At 40.2% G+C, this 22,511-nt stretch overlaps 1 protein-coding gene across 1 annotated transcript in view; it reads right to left on the minus strand.

Moving 5' to 3' along the window:
* Positions 1 to 22,511, minus strand: part of STXBP5L (syntaxin binding protein 5 like) — a 418,796-nt gene that overhangs the window by 50,198 nt on the left and 346,087 nt on the right. Inside the window, exon 20 of the mRNA XM_029912782.1 lies at positions 17,168 to 17,233. Coding sequence (XP_029768642.1) covers positions 17,168 to 17,233 — 66 coding nt within the window. The remainder of the gene's footprint in view (positions 1 to 17,167; positions 17,234 to 22,511) is intronic.

Consider the following 22,511-nt stretch of genomic DNA (forward strand, 5'->3'; position numbering starts at 1 on the left):
CAAGAAGACCCTGTCTCGTGATCAGAAGCCATTTTCAGGGAAGAAACAGTTTTCTCTCTTGTTGAATGGGGTAAGAGGTGGGCGTAAGATGGACGTTCTCTAAATTGTTTCACTTTAACTGGGAAAACTTGTCACTGTTATGTGAGGATTAAAAAGTATGCTGAGCAAGAAATTTATGTCCTAGTTTGGACCATCGGGGAGATCTTAATTGTCCCTTTTTGTTCTTTTACATAACCAAAAAAGAGAAGTATTTGATATGTTTTTTAAGAGAAAAGCATTTATTTTCTGTTACTTTAATTACTTGGTCTAGTACTTCCTTAAAAATTCCATAAAATCTGAAAGCCAACTCAAAGTTCCATGGTGTAACAGCTCGTCCAGAGATACTACAGAGATTGCTGTACTTTTAGTTGTTAATTTAGTTGCAATCTTAAGAAAAATCACAAAGAAGCATAAAGGCCATTACACAAGTGGACAACAGCTACAATTTCATATATGTGACGCCAACAGACGCCGGTCGGTGGCGGGCAGGATCGAACCTGGGAACTCAATGCCTGAGCTAAAAGCCATATGGCTCTTAGCAAAGGCTGTAGAACAGACTCATTAACCTCTAGAGGGGACAGAACATCACACCCAGGAGGGTGTGTGGGTTACAGATGCACCTCAGATAGTGTGGACTTAGGCACTAGCAACTAATCAGCAATGCTTAATTTGTGCCAGAGCTTGCCAGGGCTGAGCCCTGGCACCTCTAGGCTTGGCATTTCGTAGTCCCGGCACCTCTGGCCTTGCTGCATCAGTTATGAATGTAAAAAAATTTCTTGAGACCAGGCACTTCTTTCATTACAAATTAAGCACTGCTAATCCATGGGGAGAAAAGAGATGCTCCTAACAGCATAACTGGTGTGTTGTTATCTAAGACATTCAATTTCTGTATTTAGGCCCAGATCCACAAAGGGACTTAGGCACTTAAGCCCCAGATTTAGGTGCCCAAATCCCACTTTTTGGCCCCACTGCAATCCATGAAATGCCCATGTGGTTACTACCTAACCCTGTCAGCACGTAAAGACAGTCAGCACCTAAATTTTCACAGTAAAATTCCCTAGGCGCCTAAGTTTCAGTCTCTGGACATGTGTACTGGTGCCTCGGACAGGCATCTGGATGCCTATCTCATGCCTAAGCCTCAGTGCAATCCTCAGGCCAGGAGAAGATAGGTATTTGCCTGCGTATCTTGTCTCAGGACTCAATCCAGTAGGTGTACTCAGAGGCCAGTTATTGGATCAGGCCCCATTCAAAACCCAGCTGGAAGAGGAGGAATAGATGTCTTCTTCATAACTTTTAGCCCAGTGGTTAGAGCACTCACCTGGGATGTGGGAAACACAAGTTCAATTACGCCCTTCTGCATGATGGGAGGAAGGATTTGCACCAGGATCTTTTCTCTCTCAGAAAAGTGATCTAACGGGTAACCACCGGGCCATGCAAAATTCTGATTTGGGTTCACCTCAGTTTCTCCTGTTATAGCTGTTCTACTTTGTATAAATAATTAAAAAGTTATTGTGGGGAAAAAAGCAAATGAAGAAAGACACTATAGTCTGGTACAGTGGGAGGTGGGAGACCCAGGGTGTAGTCCCACTGCTCTAATGACTGTTTAAATTATTTACCCACAGTGGAACAGCTTCAAAAGGACAGACAGAGAACCCCACATCTGAACAGGCCAGTAGTTAGGGGTCTCTCCTGAGAACTAGAAAATCCCTGTTCAAATCCTTTCCTTCCAAAAGGTGACGGGGGAATTGAACCTGCATCTCCCACATCGATAGAAGTTACAAGGGAGGCAGGCACACACACACACCTTCTCCTCTGGTGTTTCTTGCAAGAACAGTTAGGTGCCTCACCTGCTTGACTCCAGGAGAGGGCTCCTGTGGACTGTAAGCAGAGATAGGCGTCTCCCTGCAGCCAGGACTTAGATGTGTACTGTTTGCAAGGGATGGAGTTAGGGGCAAACCCCTCATTGACAGTTTGCATTGGCTAGCTTAGGTGGCTCCCTGACTACTACACTGGCTTTTGTAGATCCCATTTTTAGGTGCCTCGCTCCACCCATGCATTGTCCCTTGGTGGATCTAGGCCTTAGTGCCTTATCCAAAACCCCCTGAACTCAATGAAAAGACTTGCATAGACCTCACTGGAGCCAGGTCAGGCCCTCAGGGAATATTTCCCTTTCAAAATGATAGAAGATTTTTTTTAACACTTGGCAGCTCTTGCTGAATTTACTTTTAAAACAAGTGATCTTAGGTAGCTTTTACATTTTTGCTAGACTTCTGTGGAAAGACAACTTCTGTTTAAAAACATTCAGCTTGACTTCAAATTGTTCAACAGGAGAATGAAGAGATGGGGGGAGGGATAGCTCAGTGGTTTGAGCATTGGCCTGCTAAACCCAGGGTTGTGAGTTCAATCCTTGAGGGGGCCACTTAGGGGTCTGGGGCAAAATCAGTACTTGGTCCTGCTAGTGAAAGCAGGGGGCTGGACTTGATGACCTTTCAAGGTCCCTTCCAGTTCTAGGAGATAGAATATCTCCATTAATTTATTTATTTAATAGCTTTGCTCTCTTACTGTCACCAGACAATAGAGGACGCTTCTCTTAAGCTCTATGTACTCCGGTATAACTGGTAAATAAAGTCTTTATAATTTCTAATCAAATTATTGATATCATCACATTATTCATGTGATGGTGCTTTGTATCTGTACTGTGCCTGTAAGAGCAGCATCTCAAAGCCATTCTGCAGTTATATTATAGATATCTTTTGGGCAGTTATTTTGCTACAGGAAATGGATAGATGACTGTCACAAGTAATTTGCTATGAGTGAAAGGTAACATATCAGCAAAGTTGCTTGAGGAGAACCAATGAGCTAAGCCAACAGAGAAATTTTTAACTGATTTTATATCACTCCCTTTTGTCCCAGTTGGACCAGACATTTCACTACACAGATATTTTATTTTTATCCTAAATGCTGTATATATTTTATTCATCTACCTACAAATGTCTGGATAAACCCTAGGAAATGATGTTTATGTTTTGAAGGCAATTACTTAGCAGTAGGAGACTAAAACAGTAGGGTAAAACAAACTCATGGCTAATGATTGGGTGCCCTATTTTAGTTAAAGACCAAAGGATAACTCAGAGTCTGGATTCATGACAGTCCACAGCACAAATTCATGTGATCAAAGCAGCAGTTATAGTAATTAAAACAAAGCTTTCAAATATTTAAATGAGGCCATAATTATTCCCTTTTCAGATGGAGGATGGCTCTGAATCCCTGTAATCACTCTGGAAACATTAAAAGCTTATAATGCAGTGAGGAGAATTCCCTCATGAGATGAGGAAAATGCAGAATTGCAGAAGTGAAATGGCAGATAAGGCAAAATTAAAAACCCTTCTTGTAAGAGCAGCAACATATTTGAGCTTGTGCGCCCTACTGTTCCTACCCCTGAGATGATCAAATATAAGGATGGTTAGAATGATTCCCTCGGTTCATCTAAACTGTTGTAACAGGCCATGGGGAGACAAGTGGTCTTTGCAGATAGCTTGGATCAAACCACATTAGGCCTAAAAATACAGGTATCAACTCAGTGAATTGCATCTGAACACTAACAGGGAATCGGTGAAGCACAGGGAGCACTAGTATAATATATTGCTTCTGGTCAATCCTTATAAATATGTGGACTCCTACAATCTGCAGTAGCTGAAACTTCCAAGTGGTCTTCCAGCATATCCCACAAAGAGCACATAACAATTATTCAATATGGAGGTTCCAGAATCAGAGTTAACTAAGACAAGTTCCTCATCCAAGACAAATGTTAGGGGCAGCAGAAGCAAGGGAGCAGGGAGACGAGTGCCCCTGCAAAGGAACATTGCTCCTAGAGGACCTGGAGCAGCCATGGGGCCCAGGATCAGGCCAGAAGGCAGGAAGTGGGACCCAGAAGGGCTGGAATGGGCCTGGGTTCAGATAGGAAAACCTGGGATCCTCCTTCCCTGCTTGGAGCCGGCTGTCCTGTCCCTGTCTGAGTCTCAGTGTCTCATCTCATGCCCCCTCCTATCCTTCTCAGCCCCCTATTTGCAGCGATTTTCTGCCACTCCCTTTTCCCCCACCGACAAATGCCAGCTATCATTTTATCAAGTACAGGTGAAAAAAGTCATTTCTAGCTCCAAAACTACCACATACTCCAGGCGCAAACTGGAGATCCAGATGTACCTCAACTGAACCACATTGAGAAAGGATGGCCAGACCTCAGTCATGGGGAAGGTAACTATTCTTTTCCATACACTCAAGTTGCACCCTATCCAACCACCATCCACTTCTATCTTAAATAGATTAAGCCTTAGACAACTTACTGTCATTCAAAACAATGAGAAAACAAAGTCATTATATCATCCATGTCCCATGAAAGAAACAAAGCTGCCCATCATTCCCATATTGATGGAACTGCAGCACAAGCCGCTGCATCTCCCCAGTAGCCTCAACCCATGCTGAACAAGAGGGGGTAACAGATTAGTCCTCTGTTGTTGAATGAGCAGGTTGGATGAGCAATTAGACACCACTCTATTATGCAGCCTTGCCAGGGTCAAGAGCCAAGTGAACAGAATTACTTTGCGAATGGTATTAAATGCTGCCGACAGATCTAAGAGAGTCAGTATGGACACCTGACCTTTGCTCATTGCTAGGAGGAGTTAGTCCATAAAACCTAAGTATCCTCAGTAGAATTGCCATTTCAACAACTGTATTATTGGGGATCAGAGAGATCAGAGAACTCTAGGTGATGATGGAGATGCTTTACCACAATGTCTCAATAACCTTGTCCCAAAAAGCTAGGATAGAGACAAGGCAATAGTTAGTGAGACCATCAACTTCAAGAGATGGTTTCTTGAGCAAGGGCCTTACAACTCCTCGTCTGGAACATACTGCCTCCTGTCCGCCTTCAGAAAGGCATTAATGATCACAGTCAATAATGTACTCAGTACCTCTCTGCTGGAATTTACTAGCTATTAGGGGCATGGGTAACAACCACAAAGTAGGTAGTAAACTAAGCTAGGCCAGCACAGCCAGAACCTCTGGGAGCAAAAGTGGTTGAAATTGAGATGATGTGGCATTTCACCTGTGAGATCTTAATTTCTAAGCTTAACTCCTCACAGTGAGAAAATCTTATGCTTTCTTCCAGACAGTGGTAGACTAGATTTATCAAGCTATCCACAACCCAATACAGTTTCAAGAGATGAAACTTCATGGATGCTAATATGGAAGGAAAGAAAACTTTCTTCCCCTCTGGCACAGCCATAGCACAGGATTTTAAAAAATTCTCCATGCTGCAACTGATCAACTGTAGAGTGGAATGACTATCTCTAAAACGCTGACTTCAACTTACATGTACTTTATTTGTAACAAGTTATCTATACACCAAGGCCACCTGTATGGATGGCATATGAGGGAAGAGCATTTAGAAAACATGGTACAGTAACTCCTTGCTTAACGTTGTAGTTATGTTCCAGAAAAATGCTACTTTAAGCAAAATGATATTAAGCAAATTCAATTTCCCCATAAGAATTAATGTAAATAGGGGGGGTTAGGTTCCAGGGAAATTTTTTTTGCCAGACAAAAGACTATATTTTGTATATATATATATACACACACACACACACACAAACACATATATATACACAGTATATGTTTTAAACAAACAATTTAATACTGTACACAGTGGAAGAGGATATGTCCCAGGGAATGCCTTACTGCTAAATGATGAACTAGCATTCGGCTGAGACCTCAAGAGTTAACACATTGTTGTTAATGTAGCCTCACACTCTACAAGGCAGCACCAATGGAGGGAGGGGAGACAGCCTGGCAGAGAGAGACAGAGACACACACCATTTGTCTGAGAGAGAGACGTGCATTGCCCCTTTAACTACACTGATCCCACTCTAAGTACATTGCCTTTTTAAGTAGATCAGCAAGTTGAGACAGCAGCTGCCAGCAAGCTCCCTCCGTCCTGTCGTGTCCTCCTCTGCTCTGTGGAAATGGGGTACAGGAGCGGGGGGGCAGGAACGGGGGAAAGGGAGACACTCTGACATTAGCACCCCTCTCCCCCCCCACCCCACACAGCAAGCAGGAGGCTCTGGGGAGCAGCTCCAAGGCAGAGGGTAGGAGCAGCACACGGCAGTGGAGGGAGGCACGGCTGAACTGCCAGCAATTGATAGCCTGCTGGGCAGCTGCCGCACAGGGAATTTAGGGGAGCGGGGAGCTGATAGGGGGCTGCCGGTCCACCCAGGTTCCAAGACCCCATCAGCTAGTTCCAACGGGCTGCTCTTTCTGCAAGCAGTGGACAAAGCAGGCGGCTGCCAAACAACGTTATAAGGGAGCATTGCGCAACTTTAAACTAGCATGTTCCCTAATTGATCAGCAACGTAACAACGAAACAATGTTAACTGGGATGACTTAAGTGAGGAGTTACTGTATTAATAGCCATATTTTGGATTTAGGAGCCTAAAATGACAGTTAGGCACCTGAATCCCTTTGTGGATCTAGCTCTAAATACATTTTTCTCTCCAGCCTAGTTTTAAATGTTCCAGGCCAGGGAGGTTCCAGAACATCACATCATATGGTATATTTTTAGATCATTATCATGTCTTCCACACCCTTAGTTGTCACTGAGCCAAGCTGAATTTATTTAGCTCTTTCAATCTTGCCAATCAGTTTTTCCCACCCCCTAATCTTTTATGTTGTTATTCACTAAGTTCTAACAACAGAATTTAATATTCTACATGTAGTTGCAAGACAGCTGTAAGGAAGAGAGTTATTAGCTCTCTGATCCATGACATGAGGCATCTGTGCTTGAAGTCCAAAACTACATTGGCCTTTTTTGGCGCCATATCACTTTGCCCACTCAAATGTCTCTCACCAGGAGACATGCGCAGGTAAACAGATGCCTGGCTGTTCCTCAAGGGGGGAGGTGAGAAAAAAATATAGTCCCGTCATTATAAAAGGTTGAGGAACTTAGAAAGCTATTAATAATTATTAATGAAGAGTAGATAAGGAAATACAAAGTAACTTTAGCTATTAATAAAGATTACATGCATCCTAAGGTGTGAAGAGAATTAGCTAATAAATTTACTGAATTCCTGACAATTATGTTTGAAAAAAATCGCATATGGGGAGACACTAGAAAACTTGGAAGTTAATAAACTGTAGTACTGATATTCAAACAAAGGAAAGAAGAGTGATCCTGGCAATTACTGTCCTTTAAAACTAACTTCCATACCTAGGAAAATAATGTAAGAAGAACTGTGCACACATCTAGACAATATTGGAACAACAGGTAGAATAATGGTAACTTCGCTAGTTGACTGGCAGCATGCTGAAACAAAGTAGGCATTGAGTAGCTCTGCCTTCCTATCATCTTCCTTTACCAGCTCACCTTCTCCATTGAGCAGCGGACCCACACCATCCTTGTTTTTTCTTTTTTTTTTTTTGTCTGACATATTTGAAGAACTCTTCCTGCTATTTCTAACATTTCTTGCCAGTTGTAACTCATTATTTGCCTTGGCTTTCCTGATTTTGTCCCTACATGCTCGCATTTATTCTCATATATACTTCCATGGTGACACTCCCGTCCGTCCATTTTCTGTATATATCCCTTTTGGTTTTTAGATGGTTTTTTGAATTTTAGTAATACATTTAATAGTGACCCCTAAAATCTGAAGTATTGGATTAATTTCCCCTAGATATATTAGGTCCATTTTCTAAAATGAATCACATTTTATTATTATTTCTACCCTATTATTTTCTACCTCTTTAGATCAGTTTGTATGATTTCTCTGGCTTCACTGGTGTTTGCAGCTGCGCACAATTTAGTATCAATGGCATATTTCATCAATATCCTTTTTATTCCCTTTCCTAGATCATTGATAAAGATATTTAATAAGATGGGTTTAGTACTGATTACTATTCTACCCAACAGACACATCTTCCCAATGCCAGACATTATCACATACATTACCATTTGTTTATGCTCTGTCATCCAGTTTTCAATCCATATGATAGTGTTTTTATTCAAGCCAAATTAATTTTTCAATTCAGATTTCAGGAGTCACTATTGTAGTAAGATGAGGCCCTGAAACATAAGCTCTTGTGTCAGAGGCCCAGTCTGAGGCCTGAAGCCTGAACCAAAGTACTTCCAGGCACTGCTAAGCAAAAGCTGGGCTGTGAGCCAGAGGCAGGCCCCACTCACAGAAGTTGGCGAGAAGAAGGTTGTTAGAAGCAGGTGCTTAACATATAAGTGCTAATAAGAGGAACTTGTGCCAAGATGGCACCTGGACAGTCCAATACAAGGACACTCCATAGACATAACAAGGAACAGGCAGGTGTATCTTGAAGACAGGGTCGAAAGTACAGCATGATGGATAGGTCTGTTTGTCTGAAACAACATGATCAAAGTGGGAGACAGCACCCTAATGAGCCAAGAGGCTGTACCTCAATACGTCAGTAGGGATGAGTAATCTGTCCTGTAACTGTATAAAAGTAGGTCCCGGAGTGCGCATCTTTGTCTGGCCTAGGGGGCAGTGGAAAGTCCCACCACTGACTGAGCCGGTCCATTGCCAGGGGGCACAAATTCGTAGTATGTCTTGTAGAGTCTACGGGAAACTATTACTGTGCTTCGTTTGACAATAAACCTGGCTCGGGTTCCTTCGTACCTTACTAGAGTCTGTGGTCTTTGGGGGTTCTCTCGGGGTCTGCTGTGTCAGCTATCTGCGCAGAGCTGGGGCAGCACACAGAGGGAACACGCACGCAGCCGACTGTTATCATCATCGAACAAGAAGCAGAGCACCACACCGGTAGCTACTGACAACAACTATCAAGTGACATCAATATTATTTTACTAGGGACAGAAGTTAGTGTTACAGGAAAGCAATTGCTAGAGTCACTCTTCTTTACTTTTTTTTAAAATATATATATATATATATAGATATCACTACTAGAGTTTGAGAGCCAAATAGACTCCTCATGACTAAGAGTCTTTATAATAGAAGACATTTCTTGTAAAAATCCTTTGTGTGAGCCTTGTAGACCAAATAAACTTGATTCACCCTGACTCCTCCCATTCCCCAGAACAAACCCCAGAAGAGGGAGAGAGGCAAGGGGATGGTGCCATGCTAAGCCCACCGTAAGCATGGAAGAGGGACATCTATGCCTGAGAGACCAGCTCTGAAGGCAGAGCCGCTGCCAGCAGCAGCGCAGAAGTAAGAATGGCATGGTATGGTATTGCCACCCTTACTTCTGTGCTGTCGCCTGCAGAGCTGGGACTTCAGTCAGCAGCTGCCACTTTCTGGCCATCCAATCTGAAGGCAGCAGCGCAGAAGTAAGGGTGGTATGGTATGATATTGCCACCCTTACTTCTGCGCTGCTGCTGGCGTCATACTGCCTTCAGAGCTGGGTGCCTGGCCAACAGCCGCTGCTCTCTGGCCGCCCAGCTCTGAAGGCAGCACAGAAGTAATGGCGGCAATACCGCAACCCCCACTAAAATAACCTTGTGACACCCCCCCCTTCAACTCCCTTTTGGGCAGGACCCCCAATTTGAGAAACGCTGGTCTCCCCCATGAAACCTGTATAGTATAGGGTAAAAGCACACAAATGACCAGATTTCATGGGAGGAGACGAGATTTCACGGTCCATGGCGCGTTTTTCATGGCCGTGAATTTGGTAGGGCCCTATATATGTGTCTAAGATGGCATGATCTGACCCAATTATTTTCAGTTTATCTGCCCTCTTTTAAATGTTGGTTTTAGGCTCCCTGGGCTCAAGTTTTGCCCTCATTTACTGTTCCACTTCACTAAAATAATTAAAGAAGATAATTGAAGAATAAGACACAACAAGCAGTGCATTTAAGAGCTTATTATAGTTTCAAGTGGTGTTCTGAGACACAAATGGCCGAAACTTGACCTGACAGCTGAGAAGAGCAACAGACACTATAAAATACATAAGCCTAAGTGTCTCATCACTGTTATGTAATGGAATGTATACAGACAATTAGGAAAATACACTAGTGCATGCACTGTTACAGACACAGATAAGCATCGCTGACAACCAATCAGAATGGTTCAAATTTTTCCAAAAGTCTGGTCATTTCATTATAAAAAATTACACACTCAAGTGTGCAATGATTTGCAAAATGTAATCACATGAAAAATGAATGTTAAACAAGCAAAATGCTGAATGCTGCCAACAGAACTGTATGGGTTAATAGGTGGTTTTTAAGAAAGCCTTTTCAAACAAAGCCTTCAAAGGTTATCGTGCTACCTTATGGATCAGTTGGTAAAAATGTTTTGCCAAATGAATGTAAGGAAACTTAAAACTGTCGGCTTTCGCCTACCGTACCAAGATCAGTCTTAAGATCTGTTGGCAGACTTAACTTTCTTGATCCTTTAACTGAAACAACAGAAAAAGGAGAAAGGCAGTTGTTAATAATTAAGAAAGAAAAAGGAACGAGGGAGAACAACATGCCATCTTCTGCTTAAAATCATGTTGCACATTTTGTATCAGCGTAGAAAGGCTGAAATGGTGTTCAAATGTGTTCAGAAATGGTGTTTGCCTAGCATCATTCAGCAAAATAAATTAATCTGAAGAGAGAAGCACTGGAAAAGCCAGTATTCCAGCTGCAGAGAAGTGAATGGTCCTTTACAAAGTCTTTGCTGTGTATTGCAATATCTTACCTTACCATGACTGGCATACCAAAAAAGCAAATGAGATTAAGGCAAATATTGCAAAGGCTGGTGATGTAGCACTGCATACAAGTATTTTAATAACTGGAAATCAATTTAATAAGAGGGTGCTACTGAGTCAGTGGGTTCTGATGACATCATACCTTAAGACATCAACTGTAAAGGAGAGGGCTTATTGCATATATGATGGAGGCAGCACACATTACAGTACATATTATAGATGAGGGGACAGATTGCAGAGAAATGAAATACATTAGCTTTAAGATAAAATTTAATATTTTCTAGAAATCAAAACACTATATTGAGTTTATTTCATTTGCTGAAAACTTAATTTAATGAGAGAGTACCTGAAAAATGTTGCAATTAAGAATCTCTCATTTTGCTTCTGTTCAGAAACTTTTCCTTCAATATCACTTCAACACAAACAACATTTTAAGCCATGAGCACCACAGAGGAATTCAAATGTAGCATACCTTATAGCAGTCAAAGGGATTCTGGATTTGGACAAAATGCCTTAGGAAGTCATTTATTGAGTACTTAGAAGATTGTTTTTCCAATGCAGGACTTTTATTTTAATTTCATAATTCATTTTTGTTTTCAGAAATGCATGCCACTCTTTTCTATGTTCAAATCAGACCTATATTGCCTATATTTGCTCTGATCGTTTCCTTGCTTGGTCTCTGCCACAAGAGTTTTATTTTTAATTTGAGCCAAATCCCAGGCTGGCATTGGCTGTAGGTATAGTGGGGTGGGGCTAGCTGAACCCACAGGTTTTCTTTAATTTCTGCTGTGCAAGGCACCAGTTTCTCTGCTCCTTCACACACCTAATGATGACACTTAAATAGGTCTGGCAGAATTTGATTTTTAATTTATTGTAAGTTTGATGGATAATATTGATGCTTACTTTTAAGCATTTTATTTGATTTTTATTGATTTAAATGTTTACACTGGTGGAAAATTATGGGATTCAGAATATGGAGGGTCAGACAATAATTATTTAATTATCGTAGATACTGAGATTCAAAATGTTAAAACTTTATAACCATTGAAACACAAATTGTCAACATCACATGTCAAAATATACAAAGTAAATATCCTTAAATTGAACTCTAAGTTCTCAAGCAGCATTTTTCTTACTTTGCCTATCTGTAAATTTCAATTATATACTGAAATGTTTTTTGTCAGTGTGTGTGTACACAGTGAAATTGATGTTTACCAACATTACCAATAAAAATCAAATCCTTCTAAGCCTGTACGTAAAGGACAGATTTTTTGTGCTCACAGTATGTGCTCTCAATTGCATGTCTAATTGCTATAACTTAGTGTACAAATAGCCAAATAAACAAGGGACAGAAATATCTGTTCTTAAAAGTTCCTGAATCAATTTTCCTTAATGAGGTATGGTGAAAAACAGTAAGTTTACTAAATAAGGCACTGATCCTAAAATGTGTTATGTATGGGCTTTTGTAGAGCCCTGTTTACTTTATTCATGGCATAAACGTTTCATGTGAAGCCTCAGAGTTTATGGTCTGTTTTTTCACAGTGATACTGAGCACTCACAGTTCCAATGGTAGACTGAAGGTAGTATACAGACTTAACTTTTGAACTGCAAATCACAGATGATAAATAAAAATGTAATTTGGCTTTCTTCATTCAATCTTGCACTCCTGAGTTAAAATAAGGCATCATAATAACACCCACAAAGAGTGAGCTCAAAACATCAATCAACATATTTCTTTCCACTGTCTGAGATTTTTAAACAGGCAATAAATCAATCAAATGTCACTGTATGGTAAACCATACTGTCATCATGAGAGACACATTTAAAAAGAGAACTGTTTACATTCTGCAATTTTTCCTAATTTATGTTTCCATTAAAAGAAGACTTTTTGTGCAATCTGCCACAACCCAGGTATCCACATACAAATAGAATTTTCCAAATTGTTTTGTTAAAGTTCATTTCCCATATATCTATAGTATCATGAATCCAACACTAGCATTTAAATGCTAATCAAATTCCACGGGCATACCAGCAAAAAGACTGTTCTCCATGTCTCCTGCCAAACCCCATCAAAGTGTGGGCTGGAATTTTTTTCTCTTACTCAAAAGACAGTATGTGGCATACTGAGTTTGAGAAATCTTTCCCTCAAGCCATGTAATTCCATGCTCTAAGTCCAAAGGGGATTCAGGATGGCGTTTTGATTTTCCAGTTTTATTCATTGCATCCCTGTGGCCTCTAAAATCATACAACAGGGCTAAGTAAAAAGATAACCCCTGGTAAGAGGTTTAAATGATTGCCTGCTGGACCAGGTTGGATTTGTACTGTAACTAGGACACTGTCATCATGTTTAAAATAAGTAGTATTCCATCAGAGCTGCATCATTAACTCAGGGTTCTAATATTCACAGCACAGGCTCTACAAGTAGAGTCATCAGTTACTCAACTCAAATGACAAATGGTGGTGGAAAAATAGGGGTATAAACAGATAATTGTATGGAATTCTTGAGTGTTCCTGGGTTAAATATTTAATAGGCCTGATCTTACACTATCAGTACCAAGGGGCAGAAGTACAAAATCCACAAGGAACAGGGTTTGATGCTGCAAATACCATTTTTCAGGGGAACCTGGAGTTAGCCAATGCAGCCAAAGCACTGGATAGGATCAAACCAGGAGTGGGGCGGGGCAGGGCAGGGCAGGGCAGGATATGTGATGATTTATCCAAGCAGCCCCCATATGTAGAGTTCTTATGGAGGCCTGACTGCAACTGAAAGGTCCCTGGATTCCTGATAGAATCCAGCCACAATGCTCTGTTCTGGAGGTGAAACAGGGAGTCGTCCAGTGTGCCCAAGGAGAGAAATTTGCACCCTCTTGCATCAGTGAAAGTGACTCTGGCCCTCTGAATCTATTTTCTGATTCTGATATATTTGCGGAGGACCAAGTCCTACTGCCTCTTCTGTGGAGTGGATGGTGGTTTGCTTGCACAATTAAGGAGGGTGGACATCAGAGGACTGTGCAGAGACCGCTATGGAGCCTAGTTCCATGGGTTCCTTGTGTGCCATGTCAAATGAACACTGTGGGGATCAAAGGGATTAGCGGGATTGTGGCTAGTGAATCCATAACAATGCAGATTCACCAGTCATCTCCTCAAGAAAAGCAAGGACCAATAGCTACAAGGGTTACTGAAGCCCTGAGGCTACATTAAGCTACTCAGTGGTTCTTGCGGCTTTCCACTCATAAGTACCCTGGAAATCCCATTTTCATAGTTTAGTTACTCCAATTGTGAGGGCCCCCGGACTTGCCCCCTATTGCAGCTGATATGCTGAAGCACAACCATCTTTGCATTTTGCAAATCCATTACCCTTTCTGACATATTAAATAGGCTCATATGAAAAAAACATTTTATTTTAAACCAGAGGTATTTTTGAATGACAGCCACTGCCAATAAAATTTCAGCTGGTGACTTAGGCTAGGTCTACACTGGGGGGGGGGTCGATTTAAGATACGCAAATTCAGCTACGCGAATAGCGTAGCTGAATTTGACATATCCGATCCAACTTAGCCCGCTGTGAGGACGGCGGCAAATCGACCGCCACGGCTCCCCCGTCGACGGCGCTTATTCCTACCTGGGCTGGTGGAGTACGTGCGTCGATTTGGGGATCGATTGTCGCGTCCCGACGAGACGCGATAATTCGATCCCCGAGAGATCGATTTCTACCCGCCGATCCAGGAGGGTAGTGAAGACAAGCCCTAAGTTTTACATTTCAAAGACATAAATACAATAAATATTGGTGTGCTTAGAAGAACTAAGATAGGTAACACACATAAAACACATACCCTGACGACTGCTTCCCAAAAAGACAAACAGCAGAACAAATGTAAGCTCCAGTGCAAAATAACTGGAAATCAACTGATCTAAAGCAGATAGTTTTGGACAGTATTAGAAAAATATGCACTTAACTTTACTACCATGAGTAGTCCCAATGGCACCTCACCCCTACAAGTGTTAAGCACATGCATAAGGATTTGCAAAGTTGGGGCCTACGTGAGAATCTCAGCTTATATTGAAAAGAGAAAGTAAATTTCTAGCCCTCAGAGAAAAAGTTTGAAAATGCAGACCCCACTGGCTCAAAAACCAGAAGGTAAATAAAAAGAATCCCAAATTTGTTATTTTTAAGCCAATTTCGCTAATTTTGGGGGCCTAACTCATGATTTTGAATTCTTGGGGCTGGCAATACTGTTCTATCCAGTTTCACTTTCATGTTTTCAGATCTGCAAAGTTTAGGTTAAAAATACTACCGAGACTGTTTCTTTTTTAAAAATAACTAATTCTGTTGCAGTTTTCAAAATGTTATTGAAACATTTATATTGGTCTTAGGTTTTGTAACATACTAATTGCCGGGCCAGATTTGGAGTGACCATGTCCCTTTAAAGTTTAATAAAATATGGGAGCCAAAGGCTGAAGATTTGAAGAGCATTTTGTGGACGTTTACCTCCTCATGAATAAGAGAAAGGGAAAATAGGATAGTAGCTAAAAATACTTACCAAATGGATGGAAAGGAGTTGCTGTTTGCAGCACCAGAGGCAAAATGGCCACCTTAGGGCTGTAGCTGCTTCTCTCCACCAAATATAAAGGACCAGCTACTAGAAGACAGTGCTAGGCAATGCTCCATGCTGGGACAGATCAACACTGACTTCACAATTACAAAGGAAGTTCCTAGGGAAAGAGCTGAACTTGCTTGACAGACTGACAATTTACAGCAATATCCTGAATAAATTTTAATGAATTAAGTTAAACCTTATGGAATTAGTTTCAATGTCTTTGGAGTTCACTGAATTAAAAATGCAATTGTGTATGTGTTACTGTGGAATTGTTCATATTTCCATGGGAAGGATAAACAGGAGAAAAGCGGGGGGGGTGGGGGGTTAGGCAATTTCACACAGGTTGTAACATCTCCAGAGAAGCCACCTCCTTGGAAAGGTACGTATATACTAGTTCAGACTGGATTCTCTAGGGACTCTCAGACATAGAACGAGGTTTTGGATAAATAGCCTGGTTTTAAACTGGTTCAAGGCCAGCAGCCCTGGTCCAGGGAGGGCCCCAATCCTTAGGGTAGGGTCGGAAGGACTGAGCCTGCTAGAATCCATGTTAGGATTGGGGTTAACTCTGGTAAACTTATTAGCATGCAAGTAGGTCCTTTTCTTGTTTTTACCATTTTCTCTGTAACGCTTTTACCTTAAGACTAAAATAGGCTTGTATAGAAAGAACTGTGTGGTATTTATAACTGTACCAGTTGCACCTGCTAATTGTCTCTGAAAGCAAGCAAGCAGGTGTTATTGGGCAACATGTCTATGCTGGGAAAGACACATGGAAAGCAGGAAATGGAGCAGCCTGGAAATACCCCAGTCAAAAGGGAGAGAGATGCGGGACTCCACCCAGAAAGGCAATGGCTGGGGAGCAGGAAGCTGAAAGTGAGTGCCCTTGCTGAACCACTGAGGGGAAATTGAGCTGAACTGTGACACTTCCACTCCCGCGCCAGTTTTGCCACTAATTTCTATGAGGCCAGGATTTTACCCTCGGGAGCAAATTGGTAGACAACCCGTGGTTTGCAGAGATGGAGGCTGGTGTGATTGAGCTTTCTTTGATATTATGTTTCCATAACAAAATTCTAGAAGCTCTTTAGACATCAGCTACTTCCAAGAGTTAACATTTACCATCTACACATCATAGAATCATAGAATATCAGGGTTGGAAGGGACCTCAGGAGGTCATCTAGTCCAACCCCCTGCTCAAAGCAAGACCAATCCCCACTAAATTATCCCACCCAGGGCTTTGTCAAGCCTGACCTTAAAAACCTCTAAGGAAGGAGATTCCACCACCTCCCTAGGTAACTCATTCCAGTGCTTCACCACCCTCCTAGTGAAAAAGTTTTTCCTAATATCCAACCTAAACCTCCCCCACTGCAACTTGAGACCATTACTCCTTGTTCTGTCAACATTTCAAATTATTATATAATTAAAAAAAAAAACACAGAGTCACCCTATTTTGAAAACATCACTTAAAAAGGCCAGTTAGAAAGCCTTCTCTAATGATCTGAAGAATTATTCTCTAACAAAAAAATTGAGAGAGTCAATGTGAAATACAGGAATATTGTGCTTCAAGAAACTGTCAGTTCAAATGATTTCATCCGTCTTTCCCCTACCATACACCATTTTCAATTTACCTTTTAATTTAAATGTTCTGTCTTAGCATCATGCCTTGATATGTAGCAAGCTCTCCCCTCTTAAACAAAATCTGCTGTTTATAAATGTAAATGACTATGTACTTCACTTCCTAGGGATTAATGAAACACAGAGATGCATGACATGAATGGCTCATACAGATAGCAGGAAGAGATGCCAATCACCTTTACCTGAAGTGGGAGACTTGCAACGCTCTAGCTCCAGGGAAACTGGACTGTCAGTGAGTTCAGTCAGGCCTGAAAAAAATTGAGTTAAAAAGTTAGGTTAAAATCTAACAGGGTGCAATTCAACTTTCTTGGCTGACTTCACATCATAAATGAGATCATGTAAAGAAAGCTTGAAAGTTAAATGGTTGTGGTATGGCTCAATTCTACTCAGCCTTGTAAAATTGATATGAAAATAATTCTGCATATTTTCAACTTCTGAGGAAAGAAAAAAAAACCACTCAGGTGGGAAAGAAATAGTGACACAGAAAGAAGAGGAAATTGAGTAGGGGTGACAAAACAAAAAATAGCCCAATCATTTAAATATCAGGTTCTTTAGATTTATTCACACATGATGGTTAATTTTGAGAATTAGATGTAAAGATGATGGTAATTCTATCTGAAAGTAACAGTAAATGTTTATGATGCAAGATAGTTTATACATTTGTTTTAAACACACATGGACACTGTTTAGGGATTTAGTTGTGACTGTAAGCCACACACTGCAGTGTGGACAATGCAGTGTTATGACTTCCCATTGGGACCTCTGGGGCATTGTGCTTCAAACAGGCACAATACCTTTTGCAACAGAGCATTCACTCCCATTTGCACAGAGCTATGGACTCTCCCCATCTGAGGCCCTAATCTATAGAAAGCTGTCTACACTCAAGATTTGCTGTAAAATTTCCCACCATATCTGTATCACTGATGTGACCCCTCTGGTGCTAACAGTGGGAATGCTAGCGTGGGATGGCTGCTGGTATTTTTACTACTACATAATCTAGATCTGCTCTGAACAGGGATAGACACTGAGTCAAAAATACAGGGCCTTGTCTTCCAGAGCTGCTATCACTGGTGGAGTTATTCCCGTGCTAGAACAATAAAGGGAGAATTTTAAAAAAAAATCCAACCTAAATCAACCTAGTAATGCTAGGACTACAATTGTGTTCAACTCTTGCACAGGGGAATGTCACTATCAAGATCTTAGTGTTTAGGATCAAAGAACCTGAGCACTGCCTCTAATTTTTCACTTTCAATCAACTCTGGGTGCAATTAATTATGGAAGTATGATCAAACGTGGGCATCTGATTTTATATGAAACCTATAACCTGTATTGTTTGCACCCACTCAGAATCAGATACCGGTTATGAATATGTGTTCATGCCTGACTTGGTCATTTTCATAAGAATTATGGCCAACATTTTCAAACCTGAGTGACTGAAGCTGTGGTCCTACATCCATAATTACATTCCTAAATAAAATTGGTCGGATTTTCAGAAGTGCTGAACACCTGCAGCTCCAGTTAACTTCAAATCAAAGATATTTTTGCAACTTAATAAGCTATGGCGCTAGTCGACATACTTGAACAGTATCTAACTGTGACAGATGTGGAGCTGCTTTTAGATAATTTATGAATATTGTACGTTAGCCTGATTATTGGGATGTTTGCTGTATGAATCTATTGGGTTAATTTATTAGAGGGCTGTATGGGAATACAGGCAGGAAGGAAAAGAATGGCTTAAGATAGCCACCTTAGTAAACACTTAACAGTGGTTAAGGGACAATGCTAGAACTATTAGCTCTGATGAGTTTGCCTCTGTCTCCTGCTGAGGACTGATTTTGACCTGTAGGTTCAAAGCCCACAAACACAGGGGGTATCAGGAGAAGCTAGGCCTGCTCATGTCTCCATCACAGGATGGCAGGATTCTAGCTAATATAGACAATTGCTTAGACTGTTTGTTGCTTCAAAATCCTTTTTCTCAAAAAGCTTTGTTCTTACAACAAAATAAGCAATGCTTTGGTTTTTAAGGAGGCTGTTTGGTCATTATGTACCACGGATCATAGTTCTCAAAAGAAAGAACTGCAGGTGCTTGAATGCAGACAGACCTGCACGGTAAAGTTGGTGGATATACAGGGTACTGCAGTCCAGGGCCCTATCTAAGGGTATGTCTTCACTACCGACCGGATCGGCAGGCAGAGATCGATCCAGCGGGGATCAATTTATCACGTCTAGATCTAAGTATGTCGACTTCAGCTACGTGAGTTGCGTAACTTAGATCGATTTCCCCCCGCCCCCCAGTATAGACCAGGCCTAAGAGTGGGAGATTTGCAAAATTCTGCCAAAAGAGATGTAAAAGCATGAGGCCAAACACATGAGGATGTGTGCTCAGAGAAACCAGGAAGGGGACAGAGATGCAGTTAGCCCTGTTACTGTGACACTAACATACAACACTTGCAGTTGCTTAGTAACATCAGATTTATTAAAGGCCTTTAAGAGATATAAGTCAGAGAATGGTTTACATCTACTCCAACAGGCTTTAGATAAGTAAAAGTAAAAATTCCCATAAAAGCCTTTTGACAATAACAATATCATTCAATTGTGATTCACTTGTGTTTATGGTAAGTTTTCTAAATCTTGTACAGTTGATGACATATCAACATGAGATTTTGTTACTGAGTATAACACATTTTACATGAAAGTCAATGTCAGTGTAAACAATACAGTCACTAAAAATAAAGGAAACACACCAAAACACATTAATATACGTTACCATTCTGAAAAACCTAAAAAGCAAATACAATTAGATTATAACAATTCCCTTATCTTTATCCCTATTGTGCTAACCTACTACAACAAGTATGGTGTTCTATAATACAGAAACATAAGAATTGCCATAATGGATCAGACCCGTGGTCCATCCAGTCCAGAATCTTGTCTCTGACAATTACCAGCACCAGATGCTTCAGAAGAAGATGCAAAAAATCCTATAGTAGACAGCTGTGGGTTAATTTGCTCTGCATGAAGGTCTTATTCTAATCTTCACTGGTTAGCGACTGGTTTAAGTACTGAAGCATGAGATTTTTTTGCTTCCAAATTCCTTTTTGCATTAACTATTATAACTCTGATACAATGATCAAGACGCTCTTTGAATCCTAGTAAATTCTTGACCTCATTACATCATGTGGCAATGAGTTCCACAGTCTAATTATATACTGATTGAAAAAGTATTTCCTTTTATCAGTTTTGAATTTGCTACCTTTCAGTTTTATTGAGTATCCCCTTGTTCTTCTGTTCTGCTTTCTCTATACCATTCATTATCTTTTACATATATATTATCATGTCCCCTCTCTTTTTGCTTCCTTTTTAAAGTTAACAGTTAAAAAAATTTAAAGTCTCTTCCTATGAGAATTTGTCTTTGCACTTAGTCTTCCTTGCCACCCCTCTCTGAACCATCTTTCTTCAGGAAATCTCAGGAGAATAGACACTAAAATTACATTATAGAAGGAATAGCAGTGACCACTACAATCAAGGTTGCATTTCTGTTCCAAACTAAGGTCCTGATTTCAGTTGCTGAGAACTTTTTCTGAAATTTTTAATTTTCACATAGAAATTTCCTAGGCTTAATCTCTGCCCAAAGCTGAAATTTTTGGAAAACTTGATTGAGAAGAAATTATTCAGCAAATGTTGAGTTCAAGTAGAATGAAAAAAACCCTTCCCTCCCTCCATCTTTGAGAAGATGTGCTTTTTAATGTTTTAAGTAATTTTGATTTTATCAAGTTTGACCTTGTGAAACTAACACGGTATGTATGCACAGTACATTGTGTACAATATTTTTTGTCTGTACTGCATATAGCTAAGGATGAGTGAAAGTTTGTGCTGTGTTTACATACATGGCTAACAGCTAATTATTATTTATCGTACGTATTGCGGTAGCACTTAGAGGTCCCTGCCCCACTGTGCCAGGCATTGTACAAACATATAACAAAAAGAGGCTTCCTTCCCCAAAGAGTTTCTTGAAAGTTTGAAGGGGCTAGGATTAGCTGCTGTGCACTTTGTAAGTTTTGCTGGAGAGAGGCCCACTCTGATGGACCTTAGGAGTTATGCATCTGGGAAAGGTGCTTTCCACCTTCCTCAGCTGCGTAGCTCCTGAGTCCCAGAGCAGGATTCCCTCCTGTGGGCTTCCTAAGGTGTGTGAAACAATGTTGTCTAATCAAATCATTCCATATTATTGCCACTTTGTTGAAAGACCTGGAAGAGCAAAGCTCCTTTTAAAAACGCTTTTCTTCTTAAAAAATAAAAACTCGAACCTTTTCTCGCTGATGTGTAGACATTATGATATGGTGTTAATATACTTTAAAATTTAATATATTTGAATATATTTAAAACTTTATAATGTTTCAGTGTACGATTATTCATATTAGGCGCACATGTATAGCATCTTGCAACAGTATATTAATTACACTGGATATTGTTCTTACACAAACAGCAATATATTAATTATAAAATAGAGGAACAGTTAACATTTGCTAGCATATACAGATAATCTACAGTAACAGATATTTTAGCTTTGTCATTAACTTGCTCATGCTCTTTGTCATTAACTTGCACCAAAGGAAGACTTTACTGGTAGTTGAAAAGAAAATGTAGAATACACAGGGGAAGACAAAAATCATTAAAATATAAAGCTTAGGGAGAAAAGAACTTATTACAGAAAAAAGTCTGAGTAGAATTTTTAAAAATGCCTAAGTTATTTAAGAAGCAAAATCCAATGATTTTAAATGGGACATTGGCTCCTAAATAACTTAGGAGAAAAGAAAAGCATTTAGGTGCTTTTGAAAATTTTATTCTATGTCAATAAAGACATACTGACTGTTATGGCACTGAAATTAATGTAAAGTATAACAATTGAAAATAATTACAAGATGATGTCTTTGTATTTAATGTAGAAATATTCTATATTGTACTGTATTTATGAAATAAGAGGTAATCTTGTAAATATATTGTAATGAATAAGCATAAAGTGCAGAGTTAGGTAACTCCTTGAGTTCTTATCTGTGCAAATATAAATATTCTCCTGATTTATGGAATACTATATGCATGTTGATATCCAGGAACAATAGTAGTATTTACTTGTTTCAGTGGGGAAATGAAAGGACTTTTAACATTTTTACCTAAGTTTTATACTCATGACTTATTTACCAGTGTATGCTTGATGTACAAAGTAATTCAGTGTTAAGATGGTGCACATCCTTCCACTATAAAATTGATATTCAGGTAAAAAAGGTGTGAATGGATAAATTACTGAGAAGTTAACTGACATATTACACACTAAAAAAATATACCAGAGCAAGGTTATCTAAAGTTGATAGCCACTGATGATTAAGTCGTAAGTTGTAAACTGCACCTGAATCTTAAGAAAAGGTATCCCTTTTCAAAAGGAAAGGAAAGGGATGACACACTTGCCACATTTCAGGAAAGATGCGGACAAATTGGAGAAAGCCCAGCGAAGAGCAACAAAAATGATTAAAG

The sequence above is a fragment of the Terrapene carolina genome, unplaced genomic scaffold, assembly GCF_002925995.2.
Source record: "Terrapene carolina triunguis isolate 2854851 unplaced genomic scaffold, T_m_triunguis-2.0 Scaffold242, whole genome shotgun sequence".
NCBI lineage: Eukaryota > Metazoa > Chordata > Testudines > Emydidae > Terrapene > Terrapene triunguis.